We start from the raw sequence: 20,888 nt of genomic DNA on the forward strand, positions 1-20,888 counted from the left end.
TTCAGGATACGATCATTTAAAGGGTGTGAACCGTGAACACAGTGCCATTACATTCACTTCCTGAAACATTTTCCGCTCATATAGAATTTGCGGCACGCCGAGTTGTGACGTATAGCCTGGGCTACACACTCCGTACTGTGCAGACGTTTTTGCCTTATGAATGTGGATGTAAATTACAAAAGTAAATCAAGAACATCGTCGCACATTCCGTTTTTAAAGACACGGTGAGAACGCACAAGGTAAGATCTGCCTGCTCAGATCTTCAATGCAACAGTTGTTAATTATGTAGGCTATGAAAACGAAAGCAAACTAATTTCAGTTTGCCTTTTTGACTAAACAATATAAATACAGAACTCCCTTGGATGTCGTCTTAACATTAAAATACTCTATTTTTATAATATTCATGATGTTTTCATCTATTGGAATCATAACTAATTATGCTGTTCTTCAGCAGTGGGGATTCCCCGATATTGTAGTGCTGCAAAGAGCGCATAATTCTGTTGCGGCTTTTTGTCTTTCTCAATATAACGTCAATGAATACCCTCGAACTGTTAATGTAATAAAACATAAGCCATGTTCTGCTTAAATTGTCCATGGTCTCATTAAGGATTTGCCGCGCACCATTACCGCGGGCTGCGAGGGGGTTACCCCAAAGACAGAATCGCTGGTTCCACCAACACTAAACCACAAACAAGGCTAGGGGGATTTCTGAAAGGGAGATTCTGATGAGACAATGCACGGACGACCCACGGTCCTTCATGGGTGCCGATTGAGAATCATAGGAATATTTTCCTTGATTTAACATTAAAACATGTTAGAAGATGGAAACTTTACCACACACTAATGCCTTTCTGAACATCCCGACAAGCAGGGCTGTAGCTAGGGTCTGAGTTTTAGTGAGGTTTGGTAGCCCCCCCACCATTATTTCAATAGATGTTAATTCCGTTGAAGCTCATTAACTGCATTTCTATACAATTTAAAATCACTAAATTGCTATTTGGAGAACCTCAAAAATAAGCTAAAATGACCCCAGCCATTATAACATTGGTTGTTGTAGCTTCATTCACCTCAGTCGATCTACAAACATATACAGTTGAAGTCGGAAGTTCACATATACTTAGGTTGGAGTCATTAAAACTCATTTTTCAACCCCTCCACAAATGTCTTGTTAACAAACTAGAGTTTTGGCAAGTCAGTTAGGACATCTACTTCGTGCATGACACAAGTAATTGTTCCAACAATTGTTTACAGACAGATTATTTCACTTATAATTCACTGTATCACAATTCCAGTGGGTCAGAAGTTTACATACACTAAGTTGACTGTGCCTTTAAACAGCTTGGAAAAATCCAGAAAATGATGTCATGGCTTCAGAAGCTTTTGATTGACTCAAATTATGTCAATTAGCCTATTGGAGGTGTACCTGTGGATGTATTTCAAGGCCTACCTTGAAACTCAGTGCCTCTTTGCTTGACAACATGGAAAAATCTAAGAAATCAGCCAAGACCTCAGAAAAAGAATTGTAGACCTCCACAAGTGTGGTTCATCCTTGGGAGCAATTTCCAAACGCCTGAAGGTACCACGTTCATCTGTACAAACAATAGTACGCAAGTATAAACAACATGGGACCACGCAGCCGTCATACCACTCAAGGAAGGAGACGCGTTCTGTCTCCTAGAGATGAACGTACTTTAGTGCGAAAAGTGCAAATCAATCTCAGCACAACAGCAAAGTACCTTGTGAAGATGCTGGAGGAAACAGGTACAAACGTATCTATATCCACAGTAAAACGAGTCCTATATCGACATAACCTGAAAGGCCGCTCAGCAAGGAAGAATCCACTGCTCCAAAACCGCCATAAAAAAGCCAGACTACGGTTTGCAACTGCACTTGGTGACAAAGATCGTACTTTTTGGAGAAATGTCCTCTGGTCTGATGAAACAAAAATACAACTGTTTGGCCATAATGGCCATCATTATGTTTGGAGGAAAAAGGGGGAGGCTTGCAGGCTGAAGAACACCATCCCATCTGTGAAGCACGGGGGTGGCAGCATCATGTTGTGGGATGCTTTGCTGCAGGAGGGACTGGTGCACCACGAAATAGATGGCATCATGAGGTAGGAAAATGATGTGGATATATTGAAGCAACATCTCAAGACATCAGTCAGGAAGTTAAAGCTTGGTCGCAAATGGGTCTTCCAAATGGACATTGACCCCAAGCATACTTCCAAAGTTGTGGCAAAATGGTTTAAGGACAACAAAGTCAAGGTATTGGAGTGGCCATCACAAAGGCCTGACCTCAATCCCATAGAAGATTTGTGGGCAGAACTGAAAAAGCATGTGCGAGCAAGGAGGACTCAGTTACACCAGCTCTGTCAGGAGGAATGGGCCAAAATTCACCCAAATTATTGTGGGAAGCTTGTGGAAGGCTACACGAAACATTTGACCCAAGTTAAACAATTTAAAAGGCAATGCTACCAAATACTAATTGAGTGTATGTAAACTTCTGACCCACTGGGAATGTGATGAAGGAAATAAAAGCTGAAATAAATCTCTATTATTCTGACATTTCACATTCTTAAAATAAAATGGCGATCCTAACTGACCTAAGACAGGGAATTTTTACTAGGATTAAATGTCAGGAATTGTGAAAAACTAAGTTTATTAAATGTATTTGGCTAAGGTGCATGGAAACTTCCGACTTCAACTGTAGCATATTAGCTATACAATTAGCCACTACACCTTAACTCGCATCAACTCAGCACCGGAATTCAAAACTATCATTTTATATGTACAGAGGGATCTGTTGGCAGAAAAAGTATTTTATTAACAAAAAGGTCAACAAATAAGTTTGCATTACAGATATGTTGTTGCAGTTTTACAGCCAATTTCCTGCAATTCTACACGTTTTGCCATGTTTGTATGATATGAGTGAGAGTGACTACCAGAATGAATGTGGGCTCTTGGAGATCAGGACACCTGGGTACATGCTTTGCGTTCCCGGGTCGGTAATTCAGCCATGACAGTTTAGCTGGCTAGACTAACGACTAATTTACCAATCTAAAAAAAGGTTAACAGTCATGGTCTAATTAAGTGACTGTCAGTCAGTGACAATGTATTTTTTTGTTTTCAAAAATATTACAGGAGGTCCAGACCCTCGGTGTCCTCATATGTAGCTATGGCGTTGGTTATAAGTCCATGTGAATAAACTCATTAAAAAGATAGGTTTGTTTTAAAATGTGGGGATTTTACATAAACCCCTCCCCCTATTTACTAAACACTTTCATGCACAAATGTTGGGCCTATATCTCATTATGGAGAGCTTTGAATGGGATTTTCTGAATGTCAAAGTCATGCAGGTAGTCAGTCAATTGCAGGACTTCTGGAATAGGAAATGTTCATGTCAACAGACTCTTTGTAGATGTACATTTGCATAGGTCTACAAACTGTCCAACATCTACCGCACACCTGTCAGTCTACAGGTTGCCATGGCAACAGAGGAGAGTGACCCGAGTGGATCCGGAGGACTCTCCAGGCAGAATTCGGGAGTGGCGGGACCGTGGGAATCGGACTTGACTGCAGTGCAGCACAGTTTGAAGTTTGTGAAGAAGCTGGAAGAGCACTATGTTTGTCCCACCTGTAAAGGAGTAGTTCTCAACCCACACCAAACTGGCTGCGGACACATCTTCTGCTACCGCTGCATACAAGGACTCCTGTAAGAATAGTAGTGATAATAAAACAGCCATTTACTGCATGTTATGTGTTCATATACACAGTGAGATTTATTTGGGGGGGGGGGGTATGACTTTGGGTCAAATCCATTTTAATTCCAGTCAATCTAGGAGTTGAATCGAAATTCTATTTGCGATTTGAAAATGGTCCTTTCCCCTCTGAAGATTGTATTATTGTTCAAGTAAAAAATTACTCCAAGCTGACTGAAATTGAACTGGAATCAGCACTCAATTGTGCAAGATCTGTCACAACTCAATGGGGAAGTTCAGGATTTTACAATTTGAAGTGGTCTTGTGTGGCTCAGTTGGTAGAGCAGAGCGCTTACAACGCCAGGGTTGTGGGTTCGATTTCCATGTGGGACCAGTATGGAAATGTATGCAGTCACTACTATAAGTCGCTCTGGATAAGAGTGTCTTCTAATTGTAAGTTAGGTGGTTTCTCACCCTGAAAGTAGTCCATGGGCCAGGAGAAACGAATCCATGGTTTGGTTCTTTTTTTAAAACAGCCACTGCAAACTTCAGACACCACAAGATTGGAAATGAAAGCATTTGAGCATTGTTTTTTTTTAAATGGCCACATGACCATAAAGTAACATCAAACCAAATATGGAGTGGATTGTAGTTGATTTCAGGTGATTCAGCCTTTAAATATATACATTTTAAAATTTGTGAATTAATCAAGTTATACAATTCTGAATTCACTCTTTAATCATGTGTTAGCCCATTGAGCTAAAGGGCCATTCTTTGATACTGTAGGTAGCATATGTCATAAATGAAAAGTCAGCAATCATATTGAAATGTGATGCTCTCTTTTGTGCAGGGAAAACTCCCCAGCCACCACCCCTGCCTGTCCTTTGGACAGAGGTTTGATCAAATCTGATGAGGTGAGATTCAGAAACCATGGTTCATTTGGGAAGAAAGCTAAATATATCAAGAAATACTTTATTCAGAATTACTTTCGCAGTTTTACTGATAACACAACTGATGTCTACTTTGTATTTTCATTGGTACATAAAAATATTTTGGGGGTTTTACTTTTCATGAAACTTTAAAAGACACCCAACCTACTTAATTTGTAAGACAAACGATTTTATTGACAGAAATTAAACAAATCATGAGTTTCTTGAAATGTAAAACAATACTACACAATTGTTACCGTTTCCTGCAGGTTTTCCAAGACAATTGCTGCAAAAGGGAGATCTCAAATTTAGAAGTTTACTGCACAAACTCCCCCAACTGCTCCCACAGAATGACATTATGTCGGTTGCAGGTAAATCCCACAAGACACCACAAGTACCCAATGTTACCCGTTGCTGTAGTAAATACGAGAGTATTTCCGCCAGCTAAAACAGGACTGTAAAATAAATCATTAACAAATGCTCAGACAACAACACGACCAAACATTTGATACGTGATACATTCCCTCTCTCTCTCTCTCTTTCTCAGGAGCATCTACAGGCATGTCAGTTTGAGTCATTGCAGTGTTCCAATGCAGGCTGCAGTGAGATCATGCAACGTAAGGACCTGCAGGAGCACCTCAAAATCAGCTGCTCCTATCGTATGGAGCCCTGTCACTACTGCAAGCATCCTTACACATGCTGCCAACTCGAGGTGAATGCCAGAGGAATTGACTGTTTTATAACAGTCTGTTTTAATATGTTCTTACTCTTGCAATGGTCAGGGTTGAAGTTTTATGATATAAATGAGGACTTTCGATGTGCCGTTGTACCCAGGCGGTTTATTTGGGATTTTCTAAGATGGTGAAACGGTCCTCATGCTCAACATAGTATTTTTACTTGGTTACGAAACCCATAACTAGCCTACTGATTTTGCCGCACCCGTTATGTCTAGGTGTCTTAGGCCTAGGTAACTGGATTTAAGTGCATATACAGTACATGGGAAATAACTGTATGCACCTAGGTGTTGAATGCATGTACCCGGGACACAGCTACCTTAACTTAGGTCCAAGGCCAGCTCCGTCTTGATCTTTTGGTCAACCAGTCCAAGCTATTATTATTTGTTCAGATGGTGACAAAATAAATATGTACAAAAACCAAACTACGAAAAGGCCTGCCCATTCAAAAAGGTTAACTAACACAAAGAAACAAACAAAAGGATGGTTGGGGGGCTTCTGGCCTCCTCTCTTTCTCTCAGACTGACAATCACTTTAATTGGCTGCACCTGATGTGTTTCTCAAGGCTTAGCTCAGCATCTAGACCTGATTGCTGCCACCTGGTGATGGAGTGTGGAAGTGTATCCTGGAAATGTGTTGCCTAACTGTGCTAACGCTATGCTACCACCCATATCATAACAAGTAATATTAAGGAATTGGATTGTCCTTCAACTGTGTTCCCCCTCTGCACTACATTTAGCCAAAGATTATTTTTACAGTCTGGGAATTACATACAGTAATTCTCCCAACAGGTGGCGCAAGTGACTTGAATATATGTTTGAATCCCTCACACTTACTGCAGTCTCTTAAGAGTTCACAAAACTACAAGTGCCTTTGACAACACTTGAACAAAGCTCTTTTCAGTCTATTATGATATGATACTGTAAGTCACTAAGAAGGAACATCCTTCTTAATAATCACTTCTTATTTCTGTTCGGACTCCACCAGGATCATGAGAGGCATTCATGCCCAGAGGTTGAAATCAAGTGCCCCAACAAATGCTCCCAGATGATTAAAAGATGCATGGTGAATATTCAGATATGACCATAATATTTGTTTTATTTGCTGAATGTATTGTTTGAAGAGACTAATTTATTGTTTGAAGAAGGGTTTTCTATATTCTTTGACATTTTGCCACAAGCACATACACTGATTGTACAAAACATTAGGAACACCTGCTCTTTCCATGACAGACTGACCAGGTGAATCCAGGTGAAAGCAATGAGTTGATACAGTTTGTCTGTATCAAGAATGGTCCACCACCCAAAGGACATCCAGCCAACTTGACACAACTGTGGGAAGCATTGGAGTCAACATGGGCCAGCATCCCTTTGGAACGCTTTCGACACCATGTGGAGTCCATGCCCCAATGAATTGAGGCTGTTCTGGGGGGAAAAGGGGATGAAACTCAATATTAGAAAGTGATCCTAATGTTTTGTACACTCGGTGTATAATACACTGTACAGCTGTTTGTAAAACTGTATGAGTGTGTAGAACTCATTTGGTTCCTGCTTCTACATCTCACCCAATCTCACTTATCCTTCTCCGTCTGACTTCTCCCCTCACTTTTTCACTTTTTATACCCTCCCCGACTAACACCTCTTTGCTTTTAATGTACTCTCTCTCCATCACACAGCTTGAAGACCATGCTGACCAGTGTCCTGAGGTGCAGACGGACTGTGTTTTTAAGAAATACGGCTGCTTTGTCCGGGTTGGTGGACATATTCTCCCACTCTCTGTGCTTTGGAATCTAATTCTACGCCAATGGAAATCTAGTTGTAGTCGCTCAATTGATCGGTTGGGCTGGAAGCTCCAAAGTTGCAATGATTGCATTCTCAATGGGTCAAAGTCCTTATTCGACCCTCTTGGATGGGTAGTGGCTGACACAGATGTCGTGTGGTGATAAAACGACAGCCTTGTAAAAATTCACCACAATAAGAAATGTCTATACGGTCTCCAGAGTATCTGTCTGAGAGTGTCAGAAATGAACAAAAATATATACGCAACATCCACTATTTTACTGAGTTACACATAAGGAAATCAATCAATTGAAATAAATCAATTGGGCCATGGGTGGTCATGGGAGGGCATAGGCCCACCCTTTTGGGAGCCAGGCCCAGCCAATCAGAATGAGTTTATCCCCACAAAAGGGCTTTATTACAGACAGAAATACTGTCCGGGTGGCTGGTCTCAGACGATCCCGCAGGTAAAGAAGCCCGATGTGGAGGTCCTGGGCTGGCGTGGTTACACGTGGTCTGAGGTTGTGAGGCCGGTTGGATGTACTGCCAAATTCTCTAAACAACGTTGGAGGTGGCTTATGGTAGAGAAATTAACATCAAATTATCTGGCAACAGTTCTGGAGGACATTCCTGCAGTCAGCTTGTCAAATGCACGCTCCCTCAAAACTTGAGACATCTGTGACATTGTATTGTGTGACACAACTGCACATTTTAGAGTGGCTTTTTATTGTCCCTAGCACAAGGTGCACTTGTGTAATGATCATGCTGTTTAATCAACTTCTTGATATGCCACACCTGTCAGGTGGATGGATTATTTTAGAAAAGGAGAAATGCTCACTAACAGGAATGTAAACAAATGTGTGCACAAAATTTGAGAGAAATAAGCTTTTTGTGCATATGGAACATTTCTGGTATCTTTTATTTCAGCTCATGAAACATGGGACCAACACTTTACATGTTACGTTCATATTTTTATTCAGTAATGGTAATAGGTGTTTATATGAACTAGTCCTATACATTACAACCAAAAGACACAGATATGAATTTGTCTTGGTTCAACAACAGCCTTACCCATCGTGACAAGTTAATGTCAATACAGTATGTATAATGAGTGTTATAATTTGTATGTCATTGTTTGGCATGTCATTCCTAAACATGTCTAGACATGATAGGCAGTTGTATGGCAACAGATGATTGCCATACAACTAATTGTTATTTCTTTCTGTGTGGACAGGAGAGGAGAGCCCAAGTTCAAGTCCATGAGGAAACCGCTCTCAATGACCATATCCTCCTGGTTCTGGGGAGCAACACCAAGCTGGAGACACAGGTAGGACCGATCACTACCCAGAACCTTTCTCAAGTTAGGATTCAGCCCTTATAGTGCCTAGATCAATGTACCAAAGGGCAAGTTGTACCTGGAGACTGACCATTCCTCTGACCCGGCAGATGGCAATCCTCCAGCAGGAGGTGCTGCTGAGGCACAAGGAGCTCCAGGAGAGGAGCCGCCAGGTCAGCGGTCTGGAGAAGGAGGTCCGCCCACTGGCCCAGCAGGTCAGCCGATGTGACAACACCCTGTCTGCAGTACAGGTAAGAAGCAGTACTGTATTGTAACCAATACAACACCCAGAGGCCTGGCTGGTCTAGTGGTAATGTTGCAGCATTTCTACAGTGTAGGTATAGGTTTGAATCTGGCCTACTGCCCTTTTACACAGCCACCTCTCTGTTCAATCAAATCTGAAAATACCTTAAAATGATTTATGGAAACAATGCACTCTGTCTGCAGTACAGGTAAGAAGCACTGCTGTTGCTGTTAATGGAACCCAAAGCAGGAATCATTCATTCACACACTGCACTTAATATAATCCTTTGGTCATAGGAATCAAAACTTTAGGATTCTCACAAGAGGAGAGACGACCTTGATTGTGTTTGAGGGCATGCAACAGAAAACGTTTTAAAACATTTTGTTTGGTGCCTTTGTTTGGTGCCTTATGAACACTACCCATGTGAATAGCAGTACTGAAAATAAAGTGTTACCATTTTCTGGTCGTGCGTGTACCAGAGGTCTCTGGAGGAGCAGAGGGATCACATCTCCAGCGTCCAGCTCCAGCTCGAGGAGCTGTCCAGTGTGTTTGGCCCTGGTGTGGCCCGGGAGGAACTGGGCCAAATCAGAGCGTCCCTGGACGCCCTCAGACAGCAGGTGTCCGTCACGGAGGGGCTCAAAGACCACCTGGGTGAGTGGAGGGGGTCCTTAATGGTCTGGGTGAACTAAAGGTGGATTAGAGATCATTATTATGGTTTCCACCGACAGTAAGCCCATGAAGTGTGAAAAGTGGGTCTTGTGAAATGTAACTGGCACTGGGTTATTTGAATTATGGTAAAACTGCCTCTGTCTTTGGCAGAATTCAAGTAACTCAGTGGTTACCAATCCCGGGTTACTGGAAGACGCAAGACTTTTAGGGCAATAAGCTAATGTCTCCAAGGCTTGTAACAGATTATGGAAAGACTCAAAACTGTTAGGCCAATGATCTTAAGTCTTAAAGCGATTATAAGCAAATAGTTAACATTGTAGTGACGTGGATTAATTAAAGTATAAAAAATTCCATCGCCCATCTTTCCCCCAGGGGAGTTGAAGGAGACCTACATGCGCCACTCGCGCCTCCTCAGCATCCATACGGCGCAGCTGGAGTGCAACGAGGAGCACTTCAGAGAGCTCGAGTCCACCTCATACGACGGCAAGCTCATCTGGAAGCTCCGCGACTACCGCAAGAGGAAGGAGGCCGGGTCTCAAGGCCAGGGACCGTGCCTGAGCAGCGCGCCCTTCCACACGGGCCGCAGTGGCTACAAAATGGCCGCCAGGGCCTACCTGAACGGTGACGGGGCCGGCCGGGACACCCACCTGTCTCTCTACGTGGTCCTCATGAGGGGCGACTTCGACCCCCTCTTGCCCTGGCCCTTCAGACAGCCTGTGTCATTGTCAGTGCTGGACCAGAGCGGCACCAACAACCACCTGACTATGAGTTTCAAACCCGACCCGGAAAACACTAGCTTCCACCGGCCCGGCTCGGCCGCTGCAACCTCCACCGCCCCCACCAATGTGGCCTCTGGTTTCCAGTGCTTTGCCTCGCATGCCCAGCTGGAGACACCCAAGAACGCCATATACGTGAGAGACGATACGCTCTTTGTTAAGGTCAAAGTAGACACGAGCGGTTTGGAGGACTTGTAGAGAGGCCTTAAAGAACTGGTTCGAGATCATTTCAAAAACAGTTAGCTAATGCTACGAAGCTCAGTGCAGGCCAATGCCTCAGCTGTACTCCAAATTTAGCAAAGTAAGCAAACAGAAAGTGTCAGCAAGTCCATGCATTTTTCCCCAGATACTGAAACGATAAAGCAATACAGATATTGCAGTGAAGTATTTACTTTTATTTTTATTGCTTTAGCCTTGTCTGCAGACTGCTTGTATGTGTTCACTGAGGATTCAAGTGTTAATGCTCCCCACAGATATTGTATTTTCTGTTTAAGTCCTACAATCAGAGAGCATGCAATCTATTAATTGTCAATTGATGACATCTCAGGGATTTTAATGGACAGCTGTTAAAAAGTAGTTGATGTAATTGTAATAACTTTACTGAATAAGCCAATATACCGTACATGTTGAAGGTTTATATAAATTATTGTAAATTATTTAGAAATGTAAACATTATAAAAGTAAGAATGCTTATTCATTGAAGTTATTATAAAGTGTTACCATTGAGTGAATTGTTTCATGCTTTTTTCCTTCAATTGATTCATGAATTGTTACATGTGTTTTTCCTTAAATTTTGTGGTACATGCATAACAATCATCCATGTGTTTTGTTTGTATTGAACTGTTTATCAATGACTATGTTTCTGCATTGTTTAAAGTAGTTAGGGTTACCAAATGGGTAACCAAATGTGCTTGTTCTAGAAGTGATGAGTAGAATTGAAGTGACATATTATTTTGAATGCTATAAAGTAAACAAAAATATGAAAATGTATTGTATAGATAAAATGGCTATTAAAATAAAAGTAATAACAATTGAAATGTGTGTAAGTTCTATGTCATTGTGTTACCACCTTGAAAATAAGACCTACAGTGGGGAGAACAAGTATTTGATACACTGCTGATTTTGCAGGTTTTCCTACTTACAAAGCACGTAGAGGTCTGTCATTTTTATCATAGGTACACTTCTACTGTGAGAGTCGGAATCTAAAACAAAAATCCAGAAAATCACATTGTATGATTTTTAAGTAATTAATTTGCATTTTATTGCATGACATAAGTATTTGATACATCAGAAAAGCAGAACTTAATATTTGGTACAGAAACCTTTGTTTGCAATTACAGAGATCATACGTTTCCTGTAGTTCTTGACCAGGTTTCCACACACTGCAGCAGGGATTTTGGCCCACTCCTCCATACAGACCTTCTCCAGATCTTTCAGGTTTCGGGGCTGTCGCTGGGCAATACGGACTTTCAGCTCCCTCCAAAGATTTTCTATTGGGTTCAGGTCTGGAGACTGGCTAGGCCACTCCAGGACCTTGAGATGCTTCTTACGGAGCCACTCCTTAGTTGCCCTGGCTGTCTGTTTCGAGTCGTTGTCATGCTGGAAGACCCAGCCACGACCCATCTTCAATGCTCTTACTGAGGGAAGGAGGTTGTTGGCCAAGATCTCGCGATACATGGCCCCATCCATCCTCCCCTCAATACGGTAGAGTCGTCCTGTCCCCTTTGCAGAAAAGCATCCCCAAAGAATGATGTTTCCACCTCCATGCTTCACGGTTGGGATGGTGTTCTTGGGGTTGTACTCATCCTTCTTCTTCCTCCAAACACGGCGAGTGGAGTTTAGACCAAAAAGCTCTATTTTTGTCTCATCAGACCACATGACCTTCTCCCATTCCTCTTCTGGATCATCCAGATGGTCATTGGCAAACTTCAGACGGGCCTGGACATGCGCTGGCTTGAGCAGGGGGACCTTGCGTGCGCTGCAGGATTTTAATCCATGACGGCGTAGTGTGTTACTAATGGTTTTCTTTGAGACTGTGGTCCCAGCTCTCTTCCGGTCATTGACCAGGTCCTGCCGTGTAGTTCTGGGCTGATCCCTCACCTTCCTCATGATCATTGATGCCCCACGAGGTGCAATCTTGCATGGAGCCCCAGACCGAGGGTGATTGACCATCATCTTGAACTTCTTCCATTTTCTAATAATTGCACCAACAGTTGTTGCCTTCTCACCAAGCTGCTTGCCTATTGTCCTGTAGCCCATCCCAGCCTTGTGTAGGTCTACAATTTGATCCCTGATGTCCTTACACAGCTCTCTGGTCTTGGCCATTGTGGAGAGGTTGGAGTCTGTTTGATTGAGTGTGTGGACAGGTGTCTTTTATACAGGTAACGAGTTCAAACAGTTGCAGTTAATACAGGTAATGAGTGGAGAACAGGAGGGCTTCTTAAAGAAAAACTAACAGGTCTGTGAGAGCCGGAATTCTTACTGGTTGGTAGGTGATCAAATACTTATGTCATGCAATAAAATGCAAATTAATTACTTAAAAATCATACAATGTGATTTTCTGGATTTTTGTTTTAGATTCCGTCTCTCACAGTTAAAGTGTACCTATGATAAAAATTACAGACCTCTACATGCTTTGTAAGTAGGAAAACCTGCAAAATCGGCAGTGTATCAAATACTTGTTCTCCCCACTGTATAAGGACCTTGAATTCCCTCCAATGGCCAACTTATTGGGGGAAAGGTCTATATTAAAGAAAATTATTAGCTAATCACACCCTTTTAGTCGTTTTTTTACATTCCAATGAGGATCTGGTGTCTAAATAAAAAATGTAGTTTGTTTTTTACTAAATGTCATGCCCAAATGCCATTTCAACAACAACTGTGATAGAACAATTACATATTTACCTGATTTGTTTGATATTAATATACTTAACAGTATGACATTTATGTTCTATTAAAATGTCTGTGTGAACTGAGAGGAGCCTAAAAACCTACAGCTGGCATTCCATAGATAAATGTGGTGGGTGTAATCAAGAGAGAGAGCCTGGAGGAATAAAACAAAACCCTTATTGTGGCAGAGGCAAATGACCACAGGATAAACCCAAAGGGGCTTATGGTGCCCCCAATCTGCATGTGAGGGGTGGATCCAGCCATGACTTAGTATCAGTTATATAAAAACTCTGCATGGCTGTAAATGTTCGGCTACTCGGCCCAACAGTCAAGAGTGTTGGGTTGACTAGTCTCATTATTGCAATAATTAATGAATATTAAATAAAGATGATTGTTTGAAGAAATGACAAAGTCTCTCTCAGTATGAATTTTCCACGACACAACCCATTCATGGTAAACACTGTGCATGTTGGCTCAAACGTAAATTAACTTTAAAAGTCAAATGCAATGTGCTGCTTTATACCGTGTATTGTATTGAATGCAACAAAATGGCACTCGAGCACAACAAGAAAAAAATATTTAACACTTTAACCATTGTTTAGTGGACTACACGAATCCAAACAATAGTATTGCAGCACAAGACAAATTAACTAATTCCGGAAACCTAGTAGTTACCAATTATTAGCCATAAGTTAATTGTTTGAGTTGTTTAATTTTGCTCTCTTTCAGAGATACAGCAAGCTATCTTTAGAATATCTTGCCACACTGAGAACTAAGCATACAACAAACAGTTGTTGTATAATGAGGGAAGGCATGATCATTTGGTCTCACAGAAAGCTAAAGTTGATATACATTAGATTTTTGCATTAAAACTGTTCTCATTATTCAATACAGCTATTTATCAATGAATGTATAATGTTTGGCTCCATATTTTGTCGGCTGAGGCTGCAGATCCGAAGGTAACCGCCCTGTTCCGCCCTGTCAGCTCCTCTGGAAGCCTCTTCCCCGGAGCTGATGATCCGAATCACATCCTGGCAATGTGTTTCTTTACCTCTACTTTACCCACCAATTTCTGTGGTCACCCTACCTTCCCATTTCTCACTGTCAATTGTGAACGATAATTATATTTACCAGTGAAATGACAATGCAGAATTTGCATTCCAACCATTTGATCCCAATACGTTTCATGGGAATGCGCATTAGATCTTCTTGAATTATATGCAGTGTTGTTTCAAAGTATTGTGTTTTATTTGAAGTTTGTTACATGCTTTTTCCCCCTTACATTGTGTTTACATGCATAACAACACTTATGTGCATCACATCCCGTTGTGAGATGCCATTCATTTGTCCTGCTATGCCTTTGATAGAGATTGGCGGGGAACAATCTTAAGTAACATTTTCCTACGTACTGTATCTGAAACCACTGTGGGATGGACATGAACCTCCACAATGACAGTGTGTGCGGGTCATTATTCTTATGACTGTGTTAATACTCTACCGCTTCTCTCTCCCGGATCCGGGATCCTCCTCATCAAAAAAGCTGACTAACATAGCCTAGCCTAACGCGACAGGGATATCATATAATATAATTTTCATGAAATCACAAGTCCAAAACAGCAAATGAAAGATAAACATCTTGTGAATCCAGCCATCATTTCCGATTTTTTAAATGTTTTACAGCGAAAACACAATATGTATTTCTATTAGGTAACCACAATAGCAAAAGACTCAACCGCATATTTTCACAATTTTTCTACCGCATAGGTAGCTATCACAAAACCGACCAAATAGAGATATAATTAGTCACTAACCAAGAAACAACTTCATCAGATGATAGTCTTATAACATGTTATACAATAAATTTATGTTTTGTTCGAAAATGTGCATATTTGAGGTATAAATCATAGTTTTACATTGCAGCTACCATCAAAAATATCACCAAAGCAGCCAGAATAATTACAGAGAGCAACGTGAAATACCTAAATACTCATCATAAAACATTTATGAAAAATACATGGTGTACAGCAAATGAAAGATAAACATCTTGTGAATTTAGCCAATATTTCCGATTTTTTAAGTGTTTTACAGCGAAAACACAATATAGCATTATATTAGCTTACCACAATAGCCAAACACACAAATGCATTTATTAGCAGCAAAAGGTAGCGATCGCAAAAACCAGCAAAAGATATAAAATTAATCACTAACCTTGACCAACTTCATCAGATGACAGTCTTATAACATCAGGTTATACAATACACTTATGTTTTGTTCGAAAATGTGCATATTTATAGCTGCAAACCGGGGTTATACATTGTGAATATGTAGCATCGATTCACCAGAATGTCCGGAGCTAGTTTGGACACTCACCTAATCTGACCAAAGAAATCATCATAAACTTTACTAAAAAATACATGTTGGACAGCAAATGAAAGATACACTGGTTCTTAATGCAACCGCCGTGTTAGATTTTTAAAAATAACTTTACCATAACAAACAGCTTACGTTATAGCGAGACAGCGCCCGCCAAAACGGCGGATAATAGGACTCAACATTTTACACAGAAATACGAAATAACATCATAAATTGTTCTAACTTTTGCTGAGCTTCCATCAGAATCTTGTACAAGGAGTCCTAGGTCCAGAATAAATCGTTGTTTGGTTTTAGAATGTCCTTCTCTCTTGTCGAATTCGCTCCACAAGGCTAGCCAATGTTGATGACATTCCCAATTTCTCTCGACGCAGAGAACGGAAAACTCCAAAAGTCCCATTAAACGTTGAATAAACTGATGAAACTCGGTTGAAAAAAACTACTTGATGTTTTTCTAATATGTATCAAATAAAAACAAAGCCGGAGATATTAGCCGTGTATACCGAACGCTTATCATAAGACAATATGGAGGTGCTTCCCGCGCCTAGGTAGAGAAAGGAAATTCTGGACACGTCATTCCAAGAGCTCTTGTTCGACCTCAGATCAAGCTAGACACCCCATTTCACCTTCCACTGCCTGTTGACATCTAGTGGAAGGCGTATGCAATGCATGCATATCCATAAATATAAGGCAATTCAATAGGCAGGCCCTGGAACAGAGCATCGTTTTCAGATTTTTCACTTCCTGTCTGGAAGTTTGCTGCAAAATTAGTTCTGTTTTACTCACAGATATAATTCAAACAGTTTTAGAAACTTGAGTGTTTTCTATCCAATAGTAATAATAATATGCATATTGTACGATCTAGAATAGAGTATGAGGCAGTTTAATTTGGGCACAATTTTTTCCAAAGTGGAATCCCATATTGACAAGAAGTTAACGGTAAAGCAACATTATGTGAGCTTTCGTGTAAAAACATTATGGGATGCCAATGCATAATAAAAAGGACACTTCAGAAACAGGTATGCAGCTCTATTATACATTTCTATGGGAATGGAGTGCTTTTCTGGGTAAATACTGAAATAACAAGGCTGGGATTCAATCCGAGGCACGTTACAGAGCAGCGAACTAAGCAAAAGAAAATGTATGTGATCTATGAGAAAAAAAGTCTTTAAAAAAGTGCATTACCGGCTAGTACGCTGCTCCATTATGGAATCCCGGCCTAAGCCTTAAAAATAATGGAAGAGTAACAACACATGTGAATGGACCCCAACAACTATATTTATGAATTAATGGTGCTAGTTTATTCAAAAAAGCTGACACGTTTCAACCGTAGTCTTGTCAAAATGACAGCCTTGTCATTCTGTCTGACTCTACAGAAGCACATGGTTCTACTTTACAGAAATATGAAAGCAAATATATACAGTACATGTATGTAAATGCCTTAAATCTCATAAAGTTCAGCACATCAGATTGGAACATTTGGGGAAAAAATTATGACAGACAGATCCAGTAACTTTGGGCAGGTGCTAGAAGTCAAAGTAAATGTTAAACAAAAAGTACAAGTAGACATGGCACACAGATCTTGTGGTTTAAGGAAACAAATGTTAACATTTCAACATATACCTATGGTAGATAAATTACAAGATTATGTTATAATACTGTTTATGAATCGAATAGCTATGATGAGTACTCTCTCATCTGTGTCTGTGGGACTGAGTTGGGCCTCTGGAGCTTGAGCTTACAATTGATTCATGACTCGGTGATAAAAACCTACAGCTGGCACTCCATAGATAAGATGTGGTGTGTGTGACCCGAGATAGAGATAGCCTGGAGGAGTAGAACAATCCCTTATTGTGTCTAATCATTCTTGCATCTGGGAAACGGCACCGGGTGCCGCCCCCCCCCCCCGATCAGCATGGGGGGAGTGGAACCAGCCATGACTAAGCATTTTTGGGTCTCCTACTGTATATAAGATCTCTGTTTTTTCATTAAAAGGTTAAGCTCTCTGCAACACACACTTCGGAGTGCGTGGTCGACCAGCTTCATTCTAATTGATCAATATTAAATAAAGATGATTGTTTTAAGAAATGACAAAGTCTCGCTCAGCACTAAGAATTTCCACAACAAAACTTTAAAAAGGGGCAGTCTGCAGTTGCTACATCCAACTTGGAAATATATTATAAGTGATATATACCTGTTGATTCTTGAAGAATATATTTTATAAATGCCATGAGCTTATAGTTAAACTGTTGTACCCCGTCAGAACCCCAAATATAAGCTTGTTTTTTGGGTTCTGATTGGGTACGACAGTGTATCTAAGCTCATGGCATTTATATGTTATATTCTTCAAGAATCAACAAGTATATATCACTAATATATAAGTCCTCCAATGTTTTGTTATCTTGGATGATCCGTCCTTGCATTCATAGCCTTGTCTATGAATTCGAGAGTGGTTACATTTCTCCAGGCTGACTGCTTTGTTATGTGGATTTCCCCTTTAAAGGGATAGTTTAACCTCATTATAGGTTTCCTTATCTTCAGACAAGGTAATACAGCAATCCTGCTTTGTTTTAGGGTCCCTGGCCACTGTCTCTAAATGCTAACTTTTTAGCATGTGTGAACCAACAACAATCCTGTATATCAGCATTTTTCGTGTTCCAAATCTTATAGTTTAACTTAATTGAGCTACATAAGCAATTTCAGACACTTTAGGATGATTTGGACATGAAACGTGAACAATTATTAAACTACGACAATATTTGAAATGTAATAGGGCAGATATCTTACACAGAACAATAATAGTTTGGGATGGTTTACAAGAAAAGTCGTATAAGCCTTTTCGAATCTACGATTTAATACATTAATACGCATGCCTTACTCTATTGGAACAGATACACCTATGAAGATCGGAGAGGATTGGACCGATATACGCACGCACCTCCCTCAATGATATGATTTCACTGTCACAGCCACCTCTGATTGTCAGATCCGTATATCACAGTTTAACTTCCAAACAGTGTTTATGAGTGTAAATGTGTGTATTGTTGTCACAGAAAGCTAAAGTTGATATAGATTTTATTTTAGCATTAAAAACAACTGTTCTCATTATTCAATAAAGTCTATTTATTACTAAATGTATAATGATTGGCTGCATATTTTGTTGGCTGAGGCTGCAGATCCGAAGGAAACCGCCCCCTTGGAGATACGAATCATGTTCTCGACGTGTTTCTTTACCTCTACTTTAAGCACCAATTTTTGTGGTCACCCTCCCTTCACATTTCTCAAAGGGAGGGTGACCTGTGAAATGCCAATGCAGCATCTGCCTGCCAACCATTTGATCTTAATCAAGTTTCATGGGAATACGCATTAGATCTTCTTGGATTGTGTACAGTTTTTGTTTCGAAGTACAGTGTTTCATTTGAATTATGTACAGGGAGCGAATTTTAGAGCAGATGGTGTTAAACTGTAGCATACCTGTGTTTCGTTTCAATCAAAACACATTTTGCCGCTGCCGTTGACGCAACTTAGGAAATGGCTGCCTAGTTTTTCGTACTGCACATCGGTTGAGTATTTCCCCCCCTAAATTCAAGTATTTACTCTGAGCATTATAATAACTTGCGCAAAATGGAAAAGGGGAAAATAAGAAAAGGTCGCGGAGCTACAACAACAGCCCGTGACAAGACAACAGAAGATATAATCATTGAGGAACCCGAGATGGCTAATGCTAGCGCAAATAAGATAGAAGCAGCAAAAGAACCCTTATTTCGTGAGGTGATGAAGGAGGAAATGCGCGAGGCGCTCACAGGCTTACGAGAGGAACTTCGAGAAGATGTAAGAAAATAACTAAATGAGTTCAAGAAGGACATTAACCAGAAACTTGAAGAAAACAAATTAGAACTTCACAGCATATCTACAAGAATGGGGGACGCAGAACAGTGCATTGGGGAAACGGACACATGGAACTTCGCAGTCAAGGAAATACTTGAACAGTCACTGAAAAGCCAACACACACTACAGGCAAAAGTGACAGAACTCGAAGGTTTCTCACGTCGAAACAACATTAGACTTTATAACGTGGTAGAGGGCGCAGAAAAAGACTCTATGCCCAACTTCATGGAGGGTCTATTCAAGGACATACTTGAAGACGACACTGACCTGGGAATCGAGAGAGCACACCGAGCTCTGGCCTCAAAACCCCCCAGCGGCGCCCCACCAAGATCCATAGTAGTACGGTTCCTAAAATTCTCAGTCAAAGAGAAAGTCTTACATGCAACCTGGAAAAAGCCTGTTAGCTTCCAAGGCCAACGAGTGTTCTTTGATCATGACTACGCGGGAGAGATACTGAAAAGAAGGAAAGAATACACCCCCATTAAGAAAGCACTTAAAGAGAAGGGTATTCGCTTCCAAACACCATTCCCGGCAAAAATGCGGGTATTTCTGGACCGGGTATTTCTGGAAAATGGCCCGGTTACATACGAGCATGCAGACGAGGCGGCTGAGGACCTGAAGTCAAGGGGCTTCCCAGTGGAGTATACCGCCAGGAGAAAGGCGACATCACCAGCGGAAAGACTCGAGCAGGCTCTCCCATGGATCGTTGTCGACAAGCAGGGTCATGGAGAAAGAGGGAAATCATCTGGGCGAGTGGACGTTCACATCCGAAAGAAACTCAGGCATTTCCAACGGGAAGATGGAAGACACTGAATCAGATTTAACAGAATTAATAGTTACCGCGAGCTGTTAAGACTTTGGGTTGTTACGGTTGACTATTGCAATAGGTAAAATATCTCCCCTATTTTACCCCAAAGCTGAACAAGGGTGAGTAGCCAAAAGTATGAGTTTTTTATGAACACACTAAATAGCGTCACGTTAATAACATATATATTAGCTAAGGATTAATGACACATTGACAACGGGGCGACAGAAGGGCATATCAAGGGGAGGATTCATGATATGCACGCATGACCGATATAGTTTTCACTTGTAATTAACCGATGTGTATAAGCAACGAAATAGGCACCCTTATTATTTTCGGTTCCACCAGGTCTTGTTTGTGACTACGTCACGCATTTTCATATCTGAGCGAGGGGCCCATCCTGCGGACAGGCTCAACCCCTCAAACCCCAGAGGCAAGAGACAGTCCTCTGACATGGGAGTCCAAATACCAAAGTATTTTCCCACTTTGGTTTACTTTAATGTCGTTCTTGATTTTTCGTTCATTTTTAGGCTCATGATAAGCAGGCAGATATGGTGCACAGTTTTTTTTTATTTATATCGATGCATCATCGGGAATTTAAGGTCATTAGTCTCAATGTAAATGGACTGGGGAGTGCCATCAAGAGAAGTAAGGTAATAGCAAAGATGAAACGGGAGAGAGTTGACATACTATTCTTCGCACTTATCCACACCTGAACACGAGAAACTCAAGAAAACGGGATTCTTACAAAATGGGTAGAAGGGGAGTTG

General features: G+C 41.0%; 1 protein-coding gene across 2 annotated transcripts; it reads left to right on the forward strand.

Moving 5' to 3' along the window:
- The first annotated feature begins 80 nt into the window (after positions 1-80).
- Positions 81-11,203, forward strand: LOC139566990 (TNF receptor-associated factor 5-like). Of its 2 annotated transcripts, none has more exons than XM_071388399.1 (11): positions 81-239; positions 3,475-3,714; positions 4,551-4,614; positions 4,899-5,000; positions 5,177-5,341; positions 6,351-6,428; positions 7,039-7,113; positions 8,376-8,468; positions 8,588-8,728; positions 9,201-9,372; positions 9,763-11,203. In XM_071388399.1, the coding sequence occupies exons 2-11, from the start codon at positions 3,488-3,490 to the stop codon at positions 10,362-10,364; spliced, it is 1,719 nt and encodes a 572-aa protein (XP_071244500.1). In that variant the 5' UTR covers positions 81-239; positions 3,475-3,487; the 3' UTR covers positions 10,365-11,203. The 2 variants fall into 2 exon arrangements, with proteins under 2 accessions (XP_071244500.1, XP_071244499.1); XM_071388398.1 differs by having other exon boundaries at positions 85-224.
- The last annotated feature ends 9,685 nt before the right edge of the window (positions 11,204-20,888 follow it).

This window comes from Salvelinus alpinus, unplaced genomic scaffold (genome assembly GCF_045679555.1).
Source record: "Salvelinus alpinus unplaced genomic scaffold, SLU_Salpinus.1 scaffold_40, whole genome shotgun sequence".
Classification (NCBI taxonomy): Eukaryota; Metazoa; Chordata; class Actinopteri; order Salmoniformes; family Salmonidae; genus Salvelinus; species Salvelinus alpinus.

Coding starts and splice junctions, on each gene's coding strand:
- LOC139566990 (XM_071388398.1), top strand. CDS start 157: ATGAATGTGGATGTAAATTACAAAAGTAAATCAAGAACATCGTCGCAC. Junction 5,342..6,350: donor ACACATGCTGCCAACTCGAG/GTGAATGCCAGA, acceptor GGACTCCACCAG/GATCATGAGAGGCATTCATG. Junction 8,729..9,200: donor ACACCCTGTCTGCAGTACAG/GTAAGAAGCAGT, acceptor TGCGTGTACCAG/AGGTCTCTGGAGGAGCAGAG.